This window comes from Lactuca sativa, chromosome 2 (assembly GCF_002870075.4).
Source record: "Lactuca sativa cultivar Salinas chromosome 2, Lsat_Salinas_v11, whole genome shotgun sequence".
NCBI classification, from domain to species: Eukaryota; Viridiplantae; Streptophyta; class Magnoliopsida; order Asterales; family Asteraceae; genus Lactuca; species Lactuca sativa.
The window spans coordinates 216,942,709-216,969,518 of record NC_056624.2 but is presented as its reverse complement, the minus strand read 5'-3'; the positions used below and the strand labels follow the sequence as shown (position 1 = coordinate 216,969,518).

The 26,810-nt window shown below is 34.5% G+C and overlaps 5 protein-coding genes across 5 annotated transcripts; all 5 read left to right on the top strand.

Moving 5' to 3' along the window:
• Positions 1-223: 223 nt before the first annotated feature.
• Positions 224-3,982, top strand: LOC111905703 (receptor kinase-like protein Xa21). Its single transcript, XM_042899789.1, is given in 4 exon segments — positions 224-1,098; positions 1,268-2,553; positions 2,556-3,136; positions 3,327-3,982. Coding segments are annotated over 3 exon segments (2,325 nt in total). The 3' UTR covers positions 2,720-3,136; positions 3,327-3,982.
• A 7,749-nt stretch (positions 3,983-11,731) lies between these two features.
• Positions 11,732-15,110, top strand: LOC111905701 (receptor kinase-like protein Xa21). The gene is made up of 2 exons (XM_023901423.3): positions 11,732-14,534; positions 14,620-15,110. The coding sequence occupies exons 1-2, from the start codon at positions 11,906-11,908 to the stop codon at positions 14,991-14,993; spliced, it is 3,003 nt and encodes a 1,000-aa protein (XP_023757191.1). The 5' UTR covers positions 11,732-11,905; the 3' UTR covers positions 14,994-15,110.
• A 1,487-nt stretch (positions 15,111-16,597) lies between these two features.
• Positions 16,598-17,919, top strand: LOC111905704 (putative receptor-like protein kinase At3g47110). Its single transcript, XM_023901425.3, has one exon. It carries the CDS (start codon positions 16,717-16,719, stop codon positions 17,917-17,919), a length of 1,203 nt encoding a protein of 400 aa, XP_023757193.2. The 5' UTR covers positions 16,598-16,716.
• Positions 17,920-18,600: 681 nt separating this feature from the next.
• On the top strand, positions 18,601-19,867 carry LOC122196549 (probable LRR receptor-like serine/threonine-protein kinase At3g47570). Its single transcript, XM_042899571.1, has 2 exons — positions 18,601-19,325; positions 19,424-19,867. Exons 1-2 carry the CDS (start codon positions 18,610-18,612, stop codon positions 19,452-19,454), a joined length of 747 nt encoding a protein of 248 aa, XP_042755505.1. The 5' UTR covers positions 18,601-18,609; the 3' UTR covers positions 19,455-19,867.
• A 4,868-nt stretch (positions 19,868-24,735) lies between these two features.
• LOC111905791 (glucan endo-1,3-beta-glucosidase) lies at positions 24,736-26,176 on the top strand. The gene has a single exon (XM_023901527.3). The coding sequence runs from the start codon at positions 24,950-24,952 to the stop codon at positions 26,087-26,089; it is 1,140 nt and encodes a 379-aa protein (XP_023757295.1). The 5' UTR covers positions 24,736-24,949; the 3' UTR covers positions 26,090-26,176.
• Positions 26,177-26,810: the final 634 nt, after the last annotated feature.

Below are 26,810 nucleotides of genomic sequence, written 5' to 3'. Positions count from 1 at the left end.
ACGAAAGGGATTAGAGGGACTTAATAAAGTTTGATAAAAAAAATCTTTGATTTATACCGAGAACATTTTATTTTTTTGGATTTTATAAAGATCTAGACCAAAAATGGTCAGAAAACCGTCTTAAGAGCACTTGCACCGATTATCAAGTGCTCTTGAAGTTGAAGTCGATGATCAGGAATGAAGAAGCTCTAAGCTCATGGAATAATTCTTTTCATTTCTGTGAATGGAGTGGTGTTTCACGTGGGAAGCGCCACAGAAGAGTCACTGCTCTACGAAAGATTTCACAAGGCCTAGAAGGCTCGTTGTCTCCACATGTGGGAACCTCAGCTTCCTTCGTTTCTTTTCTCTCTGGAACAACAACTTTCAAGGAACCATCCCTTATGAACTGGGTCGTCTATCCAGGCTACGTGTCCTCGATCTTCGCTTTAACAAATTCAACGGATTCATTCCAAGTAACTTGTCTTGTTGTTCTAACCTTGAAAGGCTTGGCCTTTCTAATAACAAGCTAGTTGGAAGCATACCCAAAGAGATTAGTTTCCTCTCAAAAATTACTCACTTGGTATTTAGTAGAAATAAGTTAACAGGTGGAATCCCGTGTGTCTCTGGGAATATAACATCAATGGAAGTGTTCTCTGCTGCTGAAAATCCATTGGGTGGGAGCATTCCAGACTCCTTAGGCCATTGGAAAATCTTAACAGGTTTTGATTGTGGTCATTGTAATTTATTTGGAATCATCCCTCATTCCATTTATAACCTCTCACTCCTAACGATATTTACCTTGCCTTGGAATCAGCTTATTGGTACTCTTCCCTCATCGTTAGGTGCAATGCTCCCACATCTTGAGTACTTTCAGTTATGGGGTAACCAACTAACCGGACTTCTCCCACCCTCGATAGCTAATTGTTCGAAATTATATCATCTTGAAATGCAAGCAAACAATTTTAGTGGGAAGTTGACAATTGACTTTGCAAAACTAAAAGATATCCGTGTGATATCCCTTGGTGGTTACGTAAATGGTAACATCAGTGGACTTGGAGAAGGTGATGATATGAGGTTTATTGATACTTTGAAAAACTGCAGCAAATTAGGTCTTTGCAGGTTTTTAATTCTAAGTTTTAAGGAGTGTTGCCCACATCAATTGGTAATCTTTCTAGTCAACTCTATCATCTAATCTTAGAAGAAAATAATTTATATGGACACCTCCCTTCAAATATAGGTAATCTAGTCGGCTTGACCACTCTAGGTTTATCAGATAACCGATTCACAGGAGAAATCCATTCCACCATGGCCAGCTTCAAAATCTACAATCTGCTCATCTATATAACAACCAATTCTCCGGGGCGATTCCAGACTCCATTGGGAACTTATCATTGTTGATTGACCTTGATTTAAGTTCCAACGGATTAGAATCACATATTCCAACAAGCCTTGAAAATTGTCATCGTCTAATACAATTGCAACTTGCTCACAATAAACTCAGTGGCAAAATTCCTAAACAACTTGTTCAACTTTCATCTCTAGCCGTAGTATTAAATCTTTCTCAAAACAACCTCATCGACTCACTTCTAATAGAGGTTGGCAAACTCAAGATGCTGAGTGCTCTAGATTTATCTGATAATAATTTATCAGGAAACATTCCTAGTAGCCTTGGTGATTGCACTAGCCTTTCATTCTTATCCCTCAAAGGCAACTCATTTCAAGGCATAGTACCATCGTCATTAACTTCAATGAGAGGAGTTGAGATACCTGATCTCTCTCATAATAATTTATCAGGACAAATCCCTCAATTCATGGAACGATTTTCATTCGTATATGTAAACCTATCATTTAATGATTTTGAAGGTGAAGTACCGGTGCTAGGAGTGTTTGCCAATGCCAGTGCATTCTCTGTTATGGGTAATATCAGGCTTTGTGGTGGCTTGGCTGAACTTGGGTTACCCGAATGCAAGACAGAAAAACATCAAAAAGAGTTTCCTTTGTCCATCATATTCTTTATAATTGCATTCACCATTTTCAGCATTCTATGTTTAGTATATGTTTGGTATAAGAAAAGGAAGGGCCCATCATCTCAATCACTTAGGGATGTACAGTTCATGAAAGTATCATACGGTGAACTTCTCAAGGCTACCAATGGATTCTCCGAAGCCAATTTGATTGGCGAGGGTGGATTTGGCTCTGTTTACAAAGGAGTCCTTGATGATCATGATGGTAGAATTGTTGCAGACGAAGTTATACATCTGCAAAACCGAGGTGCTCACAAAAGCTTTATAGCGGAATGTGAAGCATGGCGTAATATCCGACACCGGAAACTGTTGAAGATAATAACTTCATGTTCAAGTGTTGACTTTAAAGGCAATGACTTCAAAGCTTTGGTATATGATTTCATGCTGAATGGGAGTTTACATGATTGGTTGCATTCACATGCAACTACATCCAGCTTGAATCTCCTTCAAAGAATGAATATTCTTATTAATGTTGCATCTGCACTTGATTATCTTCACAATCACTGCCTACCAACCATCGTTCACTGTGACCGGAAGCCTAGCAACATTTTGCCGATGATGATTTAGTGGCTCACGTTGGAGATTTTGGGTTAGCTCGATTTCTTGGAACAGATTCAGACCAAAATAGCACAAGTGGCATTAGAGGAACAATTGGGTTTGAACCTCCAGGTAAAGTTCATATATTCCGGTTCATGCTGATATATATTTGTAGCTAGTACATTTCCTTATAAGTTGCAGAGTATGGTGTTGGGAGTGAGATGACAAGTAGTGGAGATGTCTACAGTTTCGGAATACTATTGCTGGAGGTGATGACAGGGAAGTGACCGACAGACAACATCTTTAATGAAAACCTCAGCATTCATAAATTTGCATACATGGCCTTGCCGGACCATGTAATCGGTGTTATTGATGATGACCTTCTGAATTTACTTCAAGAGGATGTTATTGCTACGCAATTTACGGAAGCAAAAGCAAAGAAAATAGAGGAATGTATGGCCTGAACTATGAAACACGACAAGGGCCATCGCGACGGTGGAATAAATCTTAGGTTGCACAACTAGACAAAGCACATCTCCGTACCCTCCTCCCCATCAGCGATTTGGTTGTATTACAGATGGATTGAAGCTTTTAAGGTAAGTTTTTGTTGGTTTTTTGAAAGATTGATTCTCATTGTGTGTGGTTATCGAGAGAGATGTATATGTTTGTGTTATGGCCAGAAAGCCACCTAAGATTTGGGTGAAGAAAATGCAAAACCGATGTCCCTGGAACATTTGGTGATTTATTTTCAATATGTAATGGTGGGTGTTTTTGATCCGGTTGCAGGTTAGAGGTGGCAGTCTTTGGTGGATTTTTTTATTTTGTTTGGGTTTTCCGATGAAGTAACGGGGAGGGAGGAATGGTGGGTTGTAATGAAGCTTACACTCAATCTTCAAGTGGGTTTGTGTCTTGTTGTAGGTTAATGTGTGTGTGTGTGTGTGTGTGAGAGAGAGAGAGAGAGAGAGAGAAATGGTACGGTAGTGTGGGGGTGGAGTAGTGGTCGGGTGTATAACTTTTTTTTTATACATTTCGTTTTATTTTGTAATTATAATAACATTAAAAAAATAAAATACTACTCACTGTTAAATAAATGATCATTTTTTAAAAGGGCAAAATCATCCTTTGAGGTTTCCTGAGGACCAAAATCACATAAATTTCTTAATTTGGGGACGATAACCATAAAAAATTCTTGATTTTGGAACTTTCATGCAATTCGTAAAGTTATTGGACCATATCCACAATTATTTGCAAACCATAAGGACCAAATTTGTAGTTTTGTCTAGGTTTATATAAGAAATAACAAAATACTTTCATTTATTTGAAAGTACAATGCTCTAATAAGAAAGAAGAGTTTACGTTTATGTTTATTTTTTGAATATAACATACTCACTGTTAAATAAATGATCATTTTTTATAATTGAAACATCATATGCAATTTTTTTTCTTTCAGGTAGGGGGTGACAAAAGTTCAATACACAAATGAAAATATTGATGAAATCTGTGAAGAATAGTCAGCTTTTGTTACCGCCTTCATTTATCGGTAATTTTTGTATCCACAAACAATACTTTTGTTAACCGTGAATGTTAGGCATCGTGTTTTGACATGTGGTGTACAATGTTTTTGTTAATTGCGTTAAATGTTAAGTTGCATCCTATTTTGATATGTAGGGTGCATACAATGTTTTTGATAACCTGGCATTTAGATGAAATTGAATGTTTTGGTATATATTTATGTATAAATGCACGTTGTAAATGCATATCGTAAATGTATGTCATAAATGTGTATCGTAAATGGTTGCTGAAGTTTATGACACGAATGCGTGTCATCTTAATTTATGACATGGTCTTTAATGATATGCATCGTGTGTTGTAAATGTGTGTCGTAAGGTTACGACACACAAATGTGTTTCGTCTTTCTTTATGACAGGGGCTTCAATGACATGCAACATGTGTCATAAATGCACATCGTAAGGTTACGATACGCAAATGCATTTCGTCTTTCTTTATGGCAGGGGCTTCAACGACATGCATTTGTGTATCATTTGTGCCCTTTATGACACACAATGTTTGTCATTAAAGGCTAGTTTTCTTGTAGTGTTTAACAAATTCCTTGTTCATGTTCATTCATTTATGTTCATGAACATGCTAAATGAACATAAGTAAACGAACATAAATGAACAAATATAAAGAAACACAATTTAACATATATGAACATAAACAAACATATAATATAGTAATATATAGAAAAACAATTGAACATATATAAACATAAATAAACTTAAACGAATAATATAAACAAACGTTCATGGACATAAATGAATGAATGAGACCATTGTTCAAGTTTGTTCTTTTAAATAAAAAACAAGAATTTGTGTTTATGTTTATTAAATAAACAAACTTCTCACTGAACGGCTCTTCGAACGTTTGGTTCGTTTATAGCCCTGTTAAAGATTATTAATACTACTTCAAGTGACCGATTACCATCAATGTAGCAAGTTACCAAATAAATGACATAGCAATATTATGATGTGAAAGCCACGTTGGATCTTCTGTGGCAACGTTAAGTTTCAAATATAGGGTTTGCATTGAATCGATCATTTGGTTGATATTGCAATATGATTGTAAATATAGTGACATAAATGAGAAAAAAAAGTCGGAGTCAAAATCAAAAATTTGTCGTAATATAGTGACTTTATTGTAATTCGGGAAAAGTGTTTACCGAAAGAGCAAGGAAAACCGGTCATTTTGTTGATGTTGCAACAAAATTGTAAATATAGTAACATAATTGGAAAAAAAAATATTAACTCGGCGTCAAATCCAAAAGATTTGTGGTAATATAGTGGCTTTCTTGGAATTTTCTCCATTATTAACAACAAACAGTTGTATTGTGTTAAAAGGCATACTACTAACAAAACCAAGAAAATATATGACATCACTATAGTCAAGAATCTACATAACTATATTTGATACATGACATTGAAAAGATAGACGTATTCAATTAGTGTGTAACATGGACTTAGAAACTGGTACTCGAAAAAAATCATTATACATACTTATTCTTTTAGAAAACAAAACTATCAAACAACACTGCTTGCGAAGGAATAAAGACAATGAAATGTACTGCAATCGGGAACAAAGACAAATAAATATAGTGAACATGGCTTCTAGATGAACAAAGAACACATAAATACCCTAATTTCACCACTTCGGAACAACATTCAAGAATGCCCGTACATTCTAGAGTATAGTCCGATATACACATTTCCATCCGATATACACATTTCCAGTCCGGAACATAAGGGTGACAGATTGCAGAAACATATACCTACCAACCACCACCTACTCCGGAATAAGATATTCCGGTGTACATAATCCGGAATACACTTTTATAGTCTGAAACTTACCGGAGTGTTAAATTCCCCGATACCTACCAACCACCACCAACTCCAGAATTAACATAACTACACCGGAATATGATATTGCGGAGTAAGTGGTCATTTTATACAAAGTAGGTTATTGGTGTCAAATTGTTCATTTATATGGATTAGATTACTCAATTTCCCTTTTTTTGTCCTAAAATAACTACAACTTAAAGTTGCAATGTATGGTGTTGGGAGTGAGACGGCAAGAAGTGGGGATGTATACAGTTTCGGTATACTATTGTTGGAGGTGTGACAGGGAAAAGGCCGACATATGACATCTTTAACGTAGGTCTTAACCTTCGTAAATCTTCTTCAAGAGGATGCTACTACTACACAATATGCACTAGCAAATTTAAAGAAAATAGAGGAACATATGGCTTCAACTGTCAAGATTGGAGTATCGTGTTATGTGGATTCCCTGCATATTCTGGATATGCTTCAAAACATTTGAAGTGTCGTGTTGGTCAATATTTTGTGTGTCAATTGTTAAAAACATATGTATTCACATATGTTATTATTTTAAAAATATGGCGATCTTTACAGAGAAAGATAAAATTTTGAAGTGTATCTGAAAGATTGGAAACATTAGGGTGAAATTGCAAATTTTAAAAATCTGCAAGCACCATTGTGAAACCCATAGTGGAAACGTATACATCATTTGTTAGTATGTATGTAACAAATCATTACCATTCACATTCATCTTTGTGTTCCACAGCAGAAAAACAAAATCCAAAATCCAGGTGCATGGTGAACTCCGATGCTCATTATCCTTCTTGAATACTTTTGTGATTGATGGAATGTTTCCTTGTGTTGTCCTTCGGTTGGAAAGGTGTGAAAGGGGGTGTAGGAGACTATTCCTCCTTTCTTTATTTCTTGCAATTGGACTTGTTGAGTTTCAGAAGTGAGACATAGCCCATTAAGGTTCTCATAAGGTTCAGGCTCTGATGCCAATTTGTTAACCAAATGGCTATATTTTAACACAGACGTGCTGATTACATAGGAGAAGAAAAAACAGAGGAAACAGAGGATTTCTTTGAAAAAGCTTCTTAAGCCTTGTCACTTGTGAACTTTTAAATAACCCAATAGATACTTAGGTATATATCCAGTTACATAATTAACTTTTAATTAACTACAACCTATTTATAGGAACCAAAAGAACTGCATTAAAATGATAATCTGGCAGAAAGGAAAAAAACTGCTGTCCAAGCAGTGTAAAGTGTTTATCTTTTGAAAAACAACATTAGTTGAGTTTAACTTCCAAAAAAAAGTTTGTGCCTTAGGGATTTTTAAGAAGTTTTAGGAACTTAAGTATAAAAGGGTCGATTTCATTTGTGGCGTTTTCCCTACCCGATTAATCAGAGTGTCCTGCACATTCAAATGGTCAAATTGCTGAGTTTGGGAAACTAGATCTAAATAAAGAGCATATCCAGAAAGACTTGTTTGGATTCAAAATCCATTTTTGGAATCGGATTAAAGAGAAAAAGATATGGATAAATATAAAAAAGGGAGATATCATTGTAGGGTACAGAGTGGGATCTTGATGTTATAAAAAATTATATAAATACAAAATAAATAATAAAATATTATATAAACAGTATAATAGTCATTTTATTTAGATTAAAGACTAGAATTGTTATAAAAATCAAAATAAGGACAAAAAAAACGTTACAAAACCCTCAAATAAAGATTAGAATTACAAGATAAAAATTTTACTAACTTACTCTTAAATTGAACCGAACTCTATTTCCCTACAGGACCGATCACATGACTGTGTCTTTTAAGTAATTCACATGTGATTTTCATGCACAGAGCTGAGCATGGGGACCAAATGTGAAAGGCTAAATAGCCCAGTCATGTGAATCACATGTGATAGGCTAAAGAGCCAATAATCACATGTGAAAGGCTTCTGGAATATTCATATATTATTTATATTTTCATATCTTCTGATGCACAAGTCATGCGAGCATGGGTTGTTTAACCTTTCACATAAGTCATGCGAGCATGGGCTGTTTAACCTTTCACATGTGATTCGCATTACTCGGCTCTTTAACCCAGTCCAATTGGATATGGAGTTAATATATTTATGGCTAATAAAAGATGGTAACTTAGGATTCCAAGCATTTTTTTTCGTGGACAGTGATTTTCAAAGATGATGTGCATAGTACGTACAAAAATTGTAAAGCCAAAGTAAACTTTTATGGTCTTGGTCTTCTCCTCCACCTACTAAAACAATTTTGTACCCTACATAAATAAATTCCATAAACACTAGTTCCACTTTCCACACACCCAAAACCACAAGATTGCACATATATATATATATATATATATATATATATATATATATATATATATATATATATATATATATATATATATATATATATATATATATATAGGCTTAGGTTATTTTGTTTTTACTAACTATTGTGTGCCAGAATGCACTGATCTAAACCAACGGATTGAATTAATCAATGTACATGATTTGAGAGTATGATATTACAATGATATAACATGTACCATATAATCACACAAATTTTAGCAAAAGGGTATTTTGGACAATTAACTACATTTATAAAAGGAAATTTTCGGATTTTTAGGGATAATTAATTCTCCTAATTTTAAAAATCTGATTTTTTTAATTAATTTAATTTTTATTCTAACGTAAATTGTAAACATAATTGATTGTATTCTGTAAGAATATTTTTTTATTATAATGATGTTCTTGCAGAATTTTATTCTATTAGAATACTATTAAAGAATAACAAAATTCTTGAATCCGAGGTTGAAAAATAACAACATTTTAATATATTCTTATACATCCGAACTTAAATACAAATTCATACATATTCTTACAGACTCTAAACCTTATACATTTTAATATAATTATACATATTCTAAAAGAATATCAACAAAAATGAATAATTTTTTTAAAAAATAACAACATTCTTAAATTGTGAATATGATAAAACTTTATTCAATCTTCAAGTTATTCCTATTAGGTCTTCAACGCATTCTTCCAGTCATTCCTATCACAAATACAACAAAAATTAATAATGGTTAAAAATATATTACTTGCAATTAACTATCACTTTATATATTCAGGTAGAATAAAAAGAATATGACAGAATACATAGAATAAATTCTGGCAGAATACATAGATTATTATTGCAGAATACATTTTGACAAAATACATAAAATAATGTTTTTTTTCATGCAGGCCTGAACATGGAATAATAAGGCTGCAACTGTTAGAAAGTAGTAGACACTAATGAATTATAATTTATTCTAATAGAATATAATCCTCAATTCAAACCACTTTTGACAAATTTATATATCCAAGAGATTCAAAAAGAAGTTCTCATTTTCTTTCTTCGTCGTAACAGTGGGTGCCTTGAAACTCTATGTCTTAAAATTTTCATTGCATCATTACCAAGAAAATGAACATCACGACCCTATTAAAAAAAAAGATAGATAAAAAAATTCTAAATAACCTAAAATTAAAAATAAATCTTTGATGCAAAACGATTTAATGTGCCTAAAATGGAATTAGGGCATAAACTCCAGTGTATAATAAATCGTAAATTCCACTACCTACAACAATAGCATTGCTTAACCTAAGTGGCAACAAATTGTTACAAAGTAAAAAACTGTTTATTTTTCATCACAAATAATATGTATTAATCATTGCAATTAATAAAAAAATTACAACAATATCATTATCGATGCAAATAAAATATAGGGTAAATACAAAAAGATGTTTCCATGACTTTCTAAATAATGAAAACTCACTGTGTATGAGAGGAATTATATATATTCATCACTCACGTGTCTTTTTTGTCTCTGTTTTCCATCTTGAAATATATACCGCAGTTAAGCAAGAGTGGAATGGATGATGGTGGAATCCAGCTGGTGATGATGGTGGTCCGGCAATGTGCGTGGAGTTAAAAAAGCACACAGTGGCCGATGGAAAGGGAGGAGACGACATGAAGACTATGGTCGGTTATAAATATGATCGAGCCTCTAGCACATCTCCCCTTCTACGTTAGCCCAAAACCTCCGAAACTCCGCTGAATAGTAGGGACCAATGCTGGGAAAATGAGAGGGAGGATAAATCGTTGTAGACGTGATCGGCTAGGGTTTTTTTCAACAGATTTTGACTACATCCCATATTTAAAGGAATAATAAAGAACATATTAATTATCTACCATATTTAAATATGCCAAAATTACTATAATACCCTTAAATGATTTATTTAATAATTAATTATTTCCTGAATTCTTATTGGTGCACACAGACACACAATAGTTGTCAAAAACATTTGAACCTCTCTCTCTCTCTCTCTCTCTCTCTATATATATATATATATATATATATATATATATATATATATATGCAAAAAGAAATTGAAAGCAAAGGGGTTATGTTGACGGGTAGGGTCCTCATTTGTCTTGGTAACAGCCAAAAAAGAGTAAATATAAAAGCCATAAATACTTGTACTCCTAATTTAGTTAGTGTGCAAGTTTTTTGATATTGAACATCTATAAAACTTGGGATTCAAACACTTAAGCCAGATTTTCTTAAACCACAGAGGAGTTAGAAGACTCGTGATATTCTGTTTTCTAAAATAAATTAGGAACTCAATGTAGAAAGATAGTTATGTTATTATATTAAACCCAAAAAGGGGTTAGAATACTTGTTGTTTTTGGTTTTCTAAAACAAATTTTGGAGTTCTTTGTGGAAAATAGTTTTTTCAGTATTCTAAACCCCAGGTGGGGTTAGAATATTGGTTGTCTTCTTTATTAAACAAATTTTGGAATTTAGTGTGGAAAAATGGTTTTCACATCATTCATTCATTCTATACCCAAAGGCATTTTCTAAGTCGATTTGTAATATTTTGTGGAAAATATTTTAATGATACCATCATTGTGTTGAAAGCTACTACTCTTTAGCCAATTAAAAGTTACAAAAGGAGTTAGATGGAGTTAATAAATCGATCAAATTTATGTTCTTTTTTTTCATTATGTCTAAGAACTTAAAAGCATTAAAAGTTGTGATCATTTAATCAACTCTACTAAATTGTAAATGAAAACTAATAGAATAAAAGATAAAAGAAGAACATATCATAACGCAATCAAGTTTTTCACAAAATCATTGGATATAGTCTTTTAATTGAAAGACAAAACACTTGAGTTATATTCGTTAAAAAATATTAGTTTTTTTTATTTTCTCTATAAACTTCAATAATTATTTGCAATAAAATATATATAATTGATCTTTTTTATTTCATAATTGAACTTACTTCAATGGTATTCTATTAAAACAAAACTAAGAAAAAAATGAAATTGCATTTGTTTTGTTTAAAATTACGTCGTTTAAAAGGTTTTATACCTAATCTTAGGTACATAACAACCACATATTCACTTTTCATATATATATATATATATATATATATATATATATATATATATATATATATATATATATATATATATATATATATATATATATATATATATATATATATATATATATATATATATATATATATATATATATGTAACTTTGATTTATAAGTTTTTTTGTTTTGGATTATATAAAGATCCAAACAAAAAAAGGTTAGAAAACCGTCTGAAGAGCAGTTGACTGATTCCACCAACTATGGTAAAAATGGTTTGTTGGAAGTCAATTCATAAGGTCTTAGTCTGTTTGTTATCTTCAAAACTGTTTTAAGTCTATGTCTGGAACATAACGAATGATTGCTATATGTAATTTTGACTGGCAGGATCCTCAATTTGTCTTGGTCAAGATGATAATTAGAAATTTATGGATGGCTTTCATTTTGCATATCAGTGTAGGCTTATAATTAACATGTAAAAACAGAGTATAAATTCGAAAGCCAGCACCCAATTATCCCTGTACTCTTAAATTTAGTTCCAAATTAAAATGAACTCTAGTATTGCATTCCTCTTTTCTAGTCTTGTTATATTTCTGATTACCCCCACCTTTTCTACTTCCTATGGTGGGAATGAGACCGATTATCATGCGTTGCTGCATTTCAAGTCCATGATCACCAATGATCCACTAAGCTCATGGAATGATTCTTTTCATTTCTGTGAATGGAGTGGTGTTTCATGTGGGAAGCGCCACAGAAGAGTCACTGATCTACGAATGATTTCACAAGGGATAGAAGGCTCGTTGTCTCCTCATGTTGGAAACCTCAGCTTCCTTCGTTCGCTTATTATCTGGAACAACAGCATTCAAGGTACAATCCCTCATGAACTGGGTCGTCTATCTAGGCTACGTATCCTTGATCTTGGCTATAACAAATTCAACGGACTCATTCCAACCAACTTGTCTCGTTGTTCTAACATTGAAAAGCTGGGACTCTATCATAACCAGCTAGTTGGAAGCATACCCAAAGAGATAAGTTTCCTCTCAAAGCTTACCATTGTTATAGTTGAGAATAATAATTTAACAGGTGGAATTCCGGCCGTCTTGGGGAATTTAACATCCATGGAATATTTCTCTGCAACCAGAAATCCGTTGGGTGGGACCATTCCAGACACCTTAGGCCGTTGGAAAAGCTTAACAACATTATACCTTGGTCTTTGTAGCTTATCTGGAACCATCCCTCATTCCATTTATAACCTCTCACTCCTAACGAATTTTTCCTTGGCTGGGAATCAGCTTACAGGTAGTCTTCCCTCAGCCATTGGTTCAATGCTCCCACATCTTGTGCTACTTCAATTATGGGGTAACCAGCTGAACGGACCTCTTCCACCCTCGATATCTAATTGTTCGAAATTAGAACAATTTGAACTGATCTACAACAATTTTAGTGGGAAGTTGACAATCGACTTTGCAAAACTAAAAGATCTTCGTGTGGTAACCCTTGGTGGTTACATCGGTAGTAACATCAGTGAACTTGGAGAAGGTGATGATATGACGTTTATTGATACCTTGAAAAACTGCAGCAAATTTGAGGTTTTGCAGATTTATAATTGCAAGTTTCAAGGAGTGCTGCCCACATCAATTGGTAATCTTTCTCATCGATTCTATCATCTACATTTAGAAGGAAATAATTTATATGGATACCTCCCTTCAAGTATAGGTAATCTAGTGGGCTTAGACACTTTAGTTTTATCACGAAGCTGGTTCACAGGAAAAATCCCCTCCACCATTGGTATGCTTAAAAAGCTACAAGTTGTTTATCTATATGACAACCAATTTTCAGGGCCGATTCCAGATTCCATTGGAAACTTGTCATTGTTGATTAACCTTGATTTAGGATCCAACAGATTAGAATGGCGTATTCCATCAAGCCTGGAAAACTGTCATCATCTATTACAGTTGCAACTTGATCACAACAACCTCAGTGGCAAAATTCCTAAACAACTTGTTCAACTTTCATCTCTAGCCATAGTATTAAATCTTTCTCGAAACAACCTAATTGGGTCACTTCCAATAGAGGTTGGCCAACTCAAGATGCTGAATGCTCTGGATTTATCTGATAATAATTTATCAGGTAACATTCCAAACAGCCTCGGTGGTTGCACTAGCCTTGAATTTTTATCTCTTAAAGGCAACTTATTTCAAGGCACAGTACCATCGTCATTAAGTTCCATGAGGGGACTTTCTATACTCGATCTCTCTCATAATAATTTATCAGGCCAAATTCCTCATTTCTTAGAACGGATTTCATTCGTATATGTAAACCTATCATTTAATGATTTTGAGGGTGAAGTACCGGTGATAGGAATGTTTGCCAATGCAAGTGCATTCTCTGTTTTGGGGAATAGCAGGCTTTGTGGTGGCTTGGCTGAGCTTGGGTTACCCAAATGCAATGAGACACATGATAAACATAAAAAAAACTTTCCTTTGTTCGCCATATTCATTCTGATTGCATCCATACTTTTCACCATATTATGTTTTGCATATGTTTGGTGTAAGAAAAGGAAGAGTCAACCGTCTCCAGCATCGAGGGACGAACGGTTCATGAAAGTATCATACGCTCAACTTCTCAAGGCTACCAATGGATTCTCCGAGGACAATTTGATTGGTGAGGGCGGGTTCAGCTCTGTTTACAAAGGAGTCCTTGATCACGATGATACAATTGTTGCGGTCAAAGTTCTTCATCTGCAAAACCGAGGTGCTCACAAAAGCTTTATAGCAGAGTGTGAAGCATGGCGTAATATCCGACACCGGAATCTTTTGAAGATAATAACATCATGTTCAAGTGTTGACTATCAAGGCAACGACTTCAAAGCTTTGGTATACGAGTTCATGCCCAATGGGAGCTTACACGATTGGTTGCATTCAAGTGCATCTACATCCAGACTGAATCTTTTCCAGAGAATAAATATTCTCATGGATATCTCATCTGCACTTGATTATCTTCACAATCATTGCCTGCCAACCATCATTCACTGTGACCTGAAGCCTAGCAACGTTCTGCTAGATGATGATATGGTGGCTCATGTTGGGGACTTTGGTTTAGCTCGATTTCTTGGAACAAATTCAGGCCAAAACAGCACAAGTGGCATTAGAGGAACAATTGGGTTTGCACCTCCAGGTAAAGTTTATCTATTACCACATGCTCATATATATTTGTAGCTTCTACATTTCCTTTTATTAAAGTAATGGCTTATAAGTTGCAGAGTATGGCGTTGGGAGTGAGATGACAAGTAGTGGGGATGTCTACAGTTTTGGAATACTATTGTTGGAGGTGATGACAGGGAAGAAGCCAACGGACAACATCTTTAATGAAGGCCTCAGCCTTCATAAATTTGCAGACATGGCTTTGCCAGACCATGTGACCGATGTTATTGATGATGACCTTTTGAATTTACTTCAAGAGGAAGTTATTGCTACGCAATGTACGGAAGCAAAAGCAAAGAAAATAGAGGAATGCATGGCCTTAACTGTGAAGATTGGAGTATCATGCTCTATGGATTCCCCACCACTACGGATGAATATTGAAAATGTTGTCCGAGACTTGCAGCATATTCTGGATATGCTTCAAAATATGTGAGGTGTCATGTGAGTCCAGATTGTGTGTATTTATTGTTAAATATGGATGTATTTGAGTATTTGCTGAATCTTGTATTTTGATGGTATAAACTATGAAATAAAAGGATTGAATGTATTATTTTGAAAATGTCGTGGTCTTTTAAGAAAAAAATTGGGTAGATTTGAAAGAATGGAATCTTTGGAGGGTCAAGTTGCAAATCTTGGAAGTTTGAAAAATACATATACCATTTATTGTTTTTTTTTCATGTTGGGTTTTTGTTGGTGGGATATATAAGAAACAAAGAAAAGAATCCAAGAACAAATTGAGCATATTATTAAAGATTAAGAACCAATTTTTTTTTGGATTAAGGTTGTGGAATCGATTAAGGGATAGAGTTCGTGGTCAAAGATTTGAAGCATGTGCAATGTGTTTATATCGACCGATTTGTTTAAATAAATTCCATAATCAATTAGATTCAACCGACACCCAACACAACACCACAAAATTCCAAATCCATGGTCTTCCTCTTTTCAATTTCGTTCACACGCACGTGTTTGAGCCGTTTATGTGGTTTTTTGATTTTCATGAATTGGTTGGACTTCTCATCACCATATATGAAGTCGAAGTTCTCCAAAAAGAAAATGAATGGGCAGGGGTTATGTTTGTGGATGACATTGATTTCACTAAGTGTGTAAAACTTGACATTTTTTTGGTATTTGCCTATAAATTTAAAAACCGGCAATGCCATAAATTGAATCGAAGTAACACTGATTTGAGACAAAAGAGAAGTTAGTCTTTTAATTAGGTAAATTAGATACATATAAACAAAAAGGAAGACATGGCACTAACTTAGGGGTGTTCTAAAGCTTAGTTCACCATTTGTGTCCAAAAACCATCACTAACCCATTGCTATCAGTTTCTTGATTTCTTCCATACTACTTTACAATCCTTTGAGTTTTAAACATATAAATGGCATTATTTCATCTAAAATATATTATTAGCAACAACTACACATCTACAAAGGGCGTTTTAAAGTGTGAAACTATCTTTAGGTCAAAATGTGACTAATTTGACAAAATCCCAGATTTCATAAATTTCAAAAAGATGGTGATTCATATAATAAAAGGGTTTTTGTTTGTATGTAATGAAAACCAACTGGTTCTTATAATAAAAGGGTTGTTGATGTTGTTTATTTTTAGTTTTTTTTCTTATTAGGGAGAAATCGTCATAGGGTAGAGATTGGAATCATAATACCCTTACTATGAAATCCTGCATCCGCCCCCTGGTGAGCATGGGTTGTTTAGCCTTTCACATGTGATCCACGTGACTAGGCTCTTTAACCCGGTCCAATTAGATGTACCATGGATTTTATATATTTATGGCTAATCGAAGATGGTAACATAGGATTCCGAACATTTTTTTTTCATTAGACAGTGATTTTCAAAGATGATGCATAGTGCTTTACAAAAACTGTAAAGACAGAGTAAATTAATATAGTCTTGGTCTTCTCCACCTACTAACGGTTTTGAACCCCACATAAATAAATTCCATAAACACTTGTTCCAGTGGCCACGCCCAACACCACAAGATTCCAAATATATGAAGCTCTGCAAAAATAAAATGAAAACACAGGGGTTATGTTGATGGGTTGTAGGGTCCTCATTTGTCTTGGTAACAGACAAAAAAAAAGAGTAAATTTAAAAGCCAGAAATTCTTGTACTCCTAAATTTAGTACCAAATTAAAATGAACTCTCGTATTGCTTTCCTCTTTTCTACTCTTGTTATTTTTCTGATTTCTGCCTCCATTTCTGCTTCCAATGATGGTGGTAATGAGACCGATTATCAAGCTTTGTTGAAGTTCAAGTCGATGATCAGTAATGAAGAAGGTCTAAGCTCATGGAACTCTTCCTTTCATTTCTGTGATTGGAGTGGTGTTTCATGTGGGAAGCAGAATAATAAAAGAGTGACTGCTCTAGTATTGGAGTCGCGGGGCCTACACGGCTCGTTGTCTCCTTATGTAGGGAACCTCAGCTTCCTTCATGTGTTTTCTCTCAGGAACAACAACATTCAAGGAATGATCCCTCATGAAATCGGTCGTCTCTCCAGGCTACGTTTCCTCTATCTTGGCTCTAACAAAATCAGCGGAGTCATTCCAACTAACTTGTTTCATTGTTCTAACCTTAAAGATCTTGGACTCTATGCTAACAAGCTAGTTAGAAGCATACCCAAAGAGATCAGTTTCCTCTCCAAACTTACTTATCTTTCAGTTTATGATAATAACTTAACCGGTGGCATCCCGCCTATTTTGGGGAATATAACATCAATGGAACTGTTCTCTGCTACAAGAAATCCATTGGGTGGGAGCATTCCTGACACCTTAGGAAATTGGAAAATTTTAACAGAATTTTACTCTGGTGCTTGTAACTTATCTGGAATCATCCCTCATTCCATTTATAACCTTTCACTCCTAACTAATTTGTCCTCGCCTGTCAATCAGCTTACTGGTAGTCTTCCTTCAGCCATAGGTGAAATGCTCCCTCATCTTGAGTTCCTTCAATTACGGGGTAACAAACTGACCGGACCTATTCCACCCTCCATATCTAACTGTTCGAAATTAAAATTTCTTGAATTGATGGATAACAATTTTAGGGGGAAGCTGAAAATTGACTTTGCAAAACTAAAAGATATATATTTTGTATCCTTGGGTAATAACATCTATGGATTTGGAGAAGCAGACGATATGAAGTTTATTGATACTTTGAAGAACTGCAGCAGAATAAAGGTGTTACATCTTAGTAACTGCACTTTTCAAGGAGTGCTGCCCACATCAATTGGTAATCTTTCTGATCAACTCATGATTCTATATTTAGAAGGAAATCATTTATATGGAAACCTCCCTTCAAGTATAGGTAATCTGGTCGGCTTGATCGGTTTCTCTTTAACATAAAACCAATTTACAGGAAAAATCCCCTCCACCATTGGTAAGCTTCAAAACCTACAAGAAGCTTACTTATATAACAACCAATTTTCAGGCCAATTCCAGATGCCATTGGGAACTTATCATTGTTGACTGGCCTTTGGTTAACTTCCAACAGATTGGAAGGACATATTCCATCAAGCCTGGGAAATTGTCATCATCGATTGGAGTTACACCTTGACGATATAATAAACTCAGTGGAAAAATACCTACTCAACTTCTTCAACTTACATCTCTAACCATCATACTAAATCTTTCTCAAAACAACCTGTCTGGGTCACTTCCAATAGAGGTTGGCGACCTCAAGATGTTGACTTATTTGGATTTATCTCATAATAATTTATCAGGTAAGATTCCTAATAGCATTGGTAGTTGCACTAGCCTTTCATTTTTATCCCTCAAATGCAACTTGTTTCAAGGCATTGTACCTCCAGCATTAATTTCCATGAAAGGAGTTTCGACCCTCGATCTTTCTCATAATAATTTATCAGGCCAAATTCCTCATTTCTTAGAACGGATTTCATTTGTATATGTAAACCTATCATTTAATGATTTTGAGGGTGAAGTACTGGTGATAGGAGTTTTTGCCAATGCAAGGAAATTCTCTGTTTTGGGGAATAGCAGGATTTGTGGTGGCTTGGCTCAACTTGGGTTACCGAAATGCAAGGAGACAGAAAAACATCAAAAAAGGTTTCCTTTTTCGTCATACTCATTCTGGTCGCATCCACACTTTTCACCATATTATGTTTTGCAAATTTTTTATGTAAGAAGAAGAGTCAACCGTCTCAATCATCAAGAGGAGAACGATTCATGAAAGTATCATACAGTCAACTTCTCAAGGCTACCAATGGCTTCTCCCAAGCCAATTTGATAGGCGAGGGTGGGTTTGGCTCTATTTACAAAGGAGTCCTTGATGATCATGATGATACGATTGTTGCAATCAAAGTTGTACATCTTCAAAACCAAGGTGCCCACAGAAGCTTTATAGCAGAGTGTGAAGTGTGGCGGAGTATTCAACACCGGAATCTAGTTAAAATAATAACTTCATGTTCAAGTGTTGTCTTTCAAGGCAATGATTTCAAAGCTCTGGTATATGAGTTCATGCCCAATGGGAGCTTACATGATTGGTTGCATTCAAGTGCAACCACATCCAGACTGAATCTTTTCCAGAGAATAAATATTCTCATTGATGTCGCATCTGCGCTTGATTATCTTCACAATCACTGCCAGCCATCCATCCTTCACTGTGACCTGAAGCCTAGCAACATTCTACTTGACGATGATATGGTGGCCCATGTTGGAGACTTTGGTTTAGCACGATTTCTTGGAACAAATTCAAACCAAAAAAGCACGAGTGGCATTAGAGGAACGATTGGGTACACACCTCCAGATAAAGGCCATTTATTCCCACATGCTCATATTTATTTGTAGTATATTACCTTTTTCCTAAAGTAATTGTGCTTATAAGTTGCAGAGTATGGTGTTGGGACTTGGGAGTGAGATGACAAGCAGTGGGGATGTCTGTAGTTTTGGAATACTATTATTGGAAGTGATGACAGGGAAGAGGCCCACGGACAGCATCTTTAACGAACTTCATAAGTTTGCATGCATGGCCTTGCCAGACCATGTAACAAATGTCATTGATGACGACCTCCTGAATTTTCTTCAAGAGGATGCTATTGCTACAAAACATACAATAGCAAATGCAAAGAAAATGGAGGAATGTTTGGCTTCAATTATCAAGCTTGGAGTATCATGCTCCTTGGATTCCCCACCACAACGGATGAATATCAAAAATGTTGTCCATGAGTTGCAGCATATTTTAAATATACTTTAAGATATATTGAGTATTTGGAGAATCTTGTATTTTGATGGTATAAAATATGAAATAAATGGATTGACTGCATTATTTCGAAAATTTGGTGGTTTTTTTAAAAATTAACTTTTGGGTACATTTGAAAGAACAAAATTTTTGGGGAGTCATTTTGTAAATCTTGGAAGTTTGAAGATGTGCGCACCGTGTTTATATGATCAAGTATAGTGAAGATCTTAAAAGAACTCTCAAGTACAAATTGGGTATTATTAAACATTAAGAACCATTTTTGTGCAGAAATCGATTGGATTAGGGTTGTGGAATTGATTAAGGAATAGAGTTCGTGGTCAAAATTTATATGGACTGGTTCCATAATCGAGTAGATTCAACCCACACCCAACACCACAAAATTCCAAAATCCATGGCCTTTCCGTTTTCATCTGAAAGATATTAAGTTCTTCCCACCTTAAGTCCTTAACAACTACACCACACGCTACAAAGGGGGTTTTCAAGTGTTAAACTATATTTAGGTCAAAATCTGACTAATTTGACAAAATCCTAGATGTTATAAATTCAAAAAGATAATGATTCATATCCTTCATAGTCATTCTACTCCTATCACATTACATCATCTTTCAAATTTCAACAAAAAATTTCGATTAACAATAAGTTGGCTAACATCATACATACACCAGTAGGGTTTACGTAACTCAATTTCCCTCGTATATACAAAGACCTACTGATTCCTTCACGAAATTGATTCCCAATCTTGCTCTGGATCAAACTTTAACTTCCACTTTGGCAGTTTTCTTTTTTCAAAATTTCGATCTCTTAACTCCATCGCATAAACTTTCCTCCCACCCTCTTTGAGTCAGTTGAGAAGCAAAATATAAAAAGAAAAATGATTTACGAGGTAGCAAAGTCTTAAAAAAAGTCATTCATTTTTTGTTTTGTAAAAAATATACCAATAAATTATATCATTAAAGTTATTATTTTTTAAAAATTTCTATCACCATTAAGACAAAGGTTCAAAATAATACAAAAAACATCATTTTATTTTGTTTAGTACCAGTAAATTATAACATTTGTATACAGAAGGAGGATGAATATTACCTAAAATTCGAGATTAGTATCAAACGAACCCAGGTACTTAGAACAATTAACATGCCAATGAAAGTACCTTCCTTGAACCCCAATTGCAACTGACTCACCTATATCCCTATGATCCATATTAAGTGGGTGTTTGGCTTATCTTTTGAAAGACTAAAAGTCCTTTTAGTAAAAGTTGCAAAAAGTCATGTTTTATTGACTTTTTCAAAAAGTTCATTTTTCTTATATCCAAAATACAAAAGTAGTTTTTAAAAGGGTTTTTACCAAACATTTTTTATCTTTTCTTAAAAGGACTTTTGCCTCTCAAAAGATAAGTCAAACACCCCTTAAAAGGTAATTTGATCTTTTTCCACTTCGAGGAAACACTAGAGACAATATCTTTTTCCAATTGTAAAATATGACATTGGATTGATAAACCCATATACAAGTGAACAACCTTGTATACTCCCTTGGATTTGTCAAAGGAAAAGGTCATTTCACATCTGTCTGTATCATGTTATGTACAAGATGTTGGACATTTGGGAAGAAATGATCTTTCCTTGGTAATTATATTAAAAATATACATTGAGTTTCTTCTTTTGGTGGGGTTTGTTATCAGAAGAAACTCGTTATACCATGTCTTTATCCTTCCATAGAAATGTATGTCAATATTTTGCTGTTTCAGTTCTAGTTCTAGTCCTTGTCCTTCTTCCCTTATATCCGCATGGAGCCCTGTAAAGGATCCATATGGCTTCTGGAGGATAACAGAAGCGTGGTAGCAAGATCATGTTAGTGATTATATTGAACCATTGTTTATAGACATACTTAGCGTTATAACGAAGGAAAACATTAGGAAGCCTTTTAAGGATATTTAAAAGGACGTCATCCGGAAGAAACACAAACCAATGAACTTTATTTTTCTTTCTCTTCATTTGTTCATCTTCACACTATTTCTTGCACTTTCTCATTGCCACCTCCATCGACTTCTGATTCAAAATAATGTATTCTTACCTATTTTATAAGCAACAACAAGAGGAAGAAACACAACTATGTACATAGCCACAAGGGAAAATGCATGTATGATCTATTACATACATCAAGCGAACATGTTTGTGTTTTATTTCGGATCAGCAGGAAGTAAGTATATTGTGTTTAGTTATAATCAAGACATGTAAATCCTATCAATGTTAAACCCAAGTTTTAAGTTCCCAATCGATTTGAGCCTTGAAAGTGTATAAACTAACACCCTATTCTGGTATTTGAAGGTTTTTAAATCTTAACATTTGTTATATATAAGTAATTTGTTTCGACATTGACATTTGTGTCGAATTGAAAGAACGTAAGAGACACAGCTCATATCAAGATGATACATAAAAAGCCACATTAAACACATTGCAAAAAGAAAGGAAACATGTAGAACGCCAACTTCCATACGTGTGATGATAGTCAAAAGTTAGGGTTTTTTACGGCATAAGCTAGAATAAGTGTGATGTCAGGCGATGAGCGTTTCTATTTTTTAAGATATCCAAAGGGATAATGACTTAAAAGGGTAATATATTTTTCGATTTGTACATATTTGGTCACTGAGTTTTTTTTTTTTCGTCCACATTTATCCCTTCAACTTGTTAAACTGCATCCAGTCGTTATGACCGGTTACTTCAAGTTAGCCGAGAAAATGACTTATTAGGGTAATATATTTCTCGTTTTGTACACATTTGGTCCTTAATATTTTTTTGTTTCAAAATAAGTCACCTTTTGTTTTTGTACTAATTCAGTACTTATGAATGATTTATTTAGGGTTTTTCTCACAACATCTAACATTGGATTATCATTGATGAGGTGTTTGGGGTTGTTGATGCTTATGTCCATCGCGATTGCATAGGTCTTGTGGTTTGGCTTACGTTTTGTATTCCGAACGTGGTAACTTGTTCATACGATATCTGATTTTAACGATTTTTATATCTACGTGTTCGTCTTTTAAGTATGCTATAACTTTCGTTAATATTACTCCCGTTAAAATATAATATGTTTTTACTTACGATTTTACAAAAAAAACATCCATATATGTATTCATAAAAAACGTATGGATATAAAGATCGTAATTAAATATATTACTTTATAACAGGAGTAATCTAAACGAAAGTTGTAGTAGACTAAAATACAAACGCATAGATATAAAGATCGTTAAAATCCGAGATAATATGAAAAGTTATGACGTTCAAAACACATGATCTAAGCAACCAAGTAGTCGAAATCGTGATGGACATAAGCATCAAAAGCCTAAAACACATCGTTAACGATTGTTTCATGTAAGATGTTGTGATAAAAACTTAAAGAAAACATTCATAAGTATTAAATGAGTACAAAAACAAAAAAAAATATATTTTGCAACAAAAAAAATTAAGGACTAAATGTGTACAAAAATATTAATGACTAAATATGTACAAAATGAGAAATATATTACTCTGTTAAGACATTTTTACCGGTTAACCTGAAATAATCGGTCATAAGGACTGAAGTGACCAAATGTGTACAAATCGAAAAATATATTACCCTTTTAAGTCAGTGACCAAATGTATACAAATCGAAAAATATATTACCCTTTTAAGTCATTATCCCTCTCCCAAATTTCCGCTCAATTTATTTCCTAAACTACCGCCCCGTTTTATTTATTTAAGTGAAAACAGAAATTTTGGTTAATTCCTATAAGATTTTTATTTCTAAAATTTAAGCAAAAAATAAATCATTTTCAGAAAGACATAAATTAAGTCATACATGTGCTCATTTATTTAAGCAAAAAAAAAATGGAAAGCCTACTATCAAAATTGGAATTTCGCAGTTCACATTAGCGAATTCCACTTTATAGGTAAAACCATCATCCATTTAAAAGATAAAACCTGCAAAATCTCATGGTATAGGTGACTCCTACGAAATTATGTGTAGCATGCCTATCTGATTTAACAATCATATTGTGTAATCTGACAATCATATTGCGAAATTAAGATTAATTTTTCAAAAACCTATAAATTGTTCTTTTAACTTTGTTAAATTATATTTAAAAAAATCTTTCACAAAATTATGAATTTTTCTACCACATATTTTTTTCATTCTTGCTTCATTTGTCTACAACATATTTGGTGGTTGCTCTCTTGATTTTGACTGATTTCTATTTCTTTATTTATTTTAATTCCCCCTCCCCCCACCCCAAATCAACCATATTAAATTGAGACACCAACACTTCCTATCAAATACTAAGGGAAATATGTTAGTGAGATTGGCACCAAAAAAAATGATATGACATTGTGTTAAGAATGCTACTATTCCCTTCAACCTTAGTAATAACCATTTCAATCTATTACTTACAATAAAGGAAAATTGAGTTTCCTAATCTTTAATCATAATCTTCATTGATGTTTTTAACAAAGAAATAGCTGAATTTCTTTTATTGTCTTTTATCATCATCCCATGTTCATCACGTTAGAAAAAAATAAAATTGTGTTCCACTTGCGATCTTCACTATCATGTACTCTCTCTATAGTTGCTTTCTTTTATACCGGATAGAAAGTATATTTGATAGATTAAACCATATTAAATTTAGTATTAAAATATTAATCATGCAAAGTGGACACACATGATCTATCAAAAAACGAGATTCTAGATTTCCAGTTCGACCCGTTTTCTAACAAAAAAAAAGACATGTAGAAAATAAGAAGTGGAGTAGAGAACAAATTGCAAAACATATTGGAGGTTTAGTAATAAGAAATCAAGAGAATTATTTGTATGAACATTTTGCTTACAGCGAGAAGTTATTTGTCAAAGGTGTGTGTGAGAAAGAGAGATGGGGGGGGGGGGGGGGGGGGGGGTATTTGTGTAAATTTAATATAACAAATGATAAAAGATAGGAATTCATGAGTTGTTGGAAAGAAAGTTGAATTCCTATAGTACAATCTTTGCAACCGTAAACTCCCGCCAATACTGAGGAGGTGGTAAACAGCTAACGGCAGTAAACGATCAGCGTTGGCTATTATACGCCATCCGGCGTAATGCGCATATCCCTGACGATAGAGAAGCAATTTCGAATCGCCAAAACCTGCAACTATGTCCCACCCACTCTCTCTCATCACCTTTCTCTCTCTACTCTTCATCCTCTCCCCTGCCGCCGCCACCACAATTGGCGTCACATACATCTCATCTCCGGGTCTTCCTCCACCGGAAGACGTTGTTGCCATACTCCAATCCCTAAAGATCACCGCCGTCCGCCTCCCTGTTCCTGACCCTAACATCATCCGAGTTTTCTCCTATACAAACATATCTCTCTTCCTAGCTATTCCTAATTCACTCATTTCTTCCATCTCCGCCAACCGCTCGGCGGCTTATCGGTGGCTCTACGATCACGTAATTCCGTTCTATCCACGTGCGCACATCACCGCCATATCCGTAGGAACCAATGTCCTCGCTGAGGGCGATGTTACCTCCGCCGATCTCGTCATCCCTGCTATTCATAACATCCATCGATCTCTCATTGACATGGGGATCCGGCAAATCATGATCTCCACAACTTTCTCCTTCGTCAACATTATGACAACATCGTTTCCGCCTTCCTCCGCTGAGTTCCAAGAACCTGCCAGTAATCTCATCATCAAACCCTTACTCGATTACTTGACGGAAACAAACTCTTCGTTCTTTGTGAGTTTGTACCCCTACTCTGTCTACAAATTACGACCGGAGATCCCTATCGGGTTCTCTCTGTTTCAAGAACACGCTTATAACTTCAGAGAGGACACAATCACCGGCGTCAGATACCGCAACTTGTTCGATCTGATGGTGGATGCTGTTATTGCAGCGATGGCTGTTGCTGGACACGAGAATATTCCGGTGATTGTGGCCGAGACAGGTTGGCCGTGCTTCGATCCCTTCAATTCAGTAGAGGCGCGAGACGTTTACTCTAAAATGTACTTACAAGGTTTGGTTAAGCATCTCCGATCAGGCAAAGGGACGCCGCTAAGGAAAGAAGGGGTGACGGAGGTTTACATTTACGAGCTGTTTGATACCAACGACACTGCAACCAAGGGTTTGAAGAGTGATGGGACAGGGCAAAAATGGGGGATTTGTTACCCCAACATGAGTACTAAGTTCGAAGTTAAGTTCTCCGACGGTGGCTCCACCATGATGATATCGGTGCTGATCATAGTTATGAAGTTCCTATTACTGATAAATGGTCTTCTAATCTCTTGCTGAATCGGGTTAGAATTTTTGATTGATTTGACTTTTGAGTAGATTAGCTTTCATATGATAGACTGCTTAAGGGAGATGTCGCTCTTAATCCCTGAATTGGCTACTGTAGATTGATTTCAATGGTGATTACTGATTTGATTAGGTATATAAATTGGTGTACATAGCTGTAATATAGGGTTAATCCTGTTTTGTGGTAATCGAGTTTTTTTTTCCTTCTCAACGGATGCATATTTGTGTTGTTCACTGATTTGATTAGCTATATAAGTTGGTGATTATGGTTTTTTGATTTAACAATTTAGATATTAAATATTTAGGGGGGAGAAAACAGAGTTCATGTAATTAATTTTTTACATAATTATATTACAGTACACAAAGAAATCAACGTTGAATATCTTTTTACCAATTTTGTGAAGATTGTCAATGCTGATAATAGAGTAAATTGCAAATATTCACTATGTGGTGCACAAAAAATTTAGTTTTTTATATTTCTATAAAAATATTAAACAAAACTACACAATGATCCGGTTGGCAAAATGTACCAACAATACTCTAAATCTAAGAGAGAAAGGAGTCATTATCTCGCAACCCATTTAACCCATTTTCACTAGGGTTGTTCATTATTTGGATAAAACCAAATTACCCAATTAAACAATTTGGATTGAACTATTTTGTTTGGATATTTGGATTTTTGGATTGGTTTTCAACAAAACCGAATTATTATTTT

Bases quoted from the DNA above. Each gene is read 5' to 3' on its own strand.
- LOC111905701 (XM_023901423.3), top strand. From the start codon at position 11,906: ATGAACTCTAGTATTGCATTCCTCTTTTCTAGTCTTGTTATATTTCTG. The intron at 14,535-14,619 runs GTAAAGTTTATC...TATAAGTTGCAG, and splicing joins AATTGGGTTTGCACCTCCAG to AGTATGGCGTTGGGAGTGAG.
- LOC111905704 (XM_023901425.3), top strand. From the start codon at position 16,717: ATGAACTCTCGTATTGCTTTCCTCTTTTCTACTCTTGTTATTTTTCTG.
- LOC122196549 (XM_042899571.1), top strand. From the start codon at position 18,610: ATGCAAGGAGACAGAAAAACATCAAAAAAGGTTTCCTTTTTCGTCATA. The intron at 19,326-19,423 runs GTACACACCTCC...TATAAGTTGCAG, and splicing joins GGCATTAGAGGAACGATTGG to AGTATGGTGTTGGGACTTGG.
- LOC111905791 (XM_023901527.3), top strand. From the start codon at position 24,950: ATGTCCCACCCACTCTCTCTCATCACCTTTCTCTCTCTACTCTTCATC.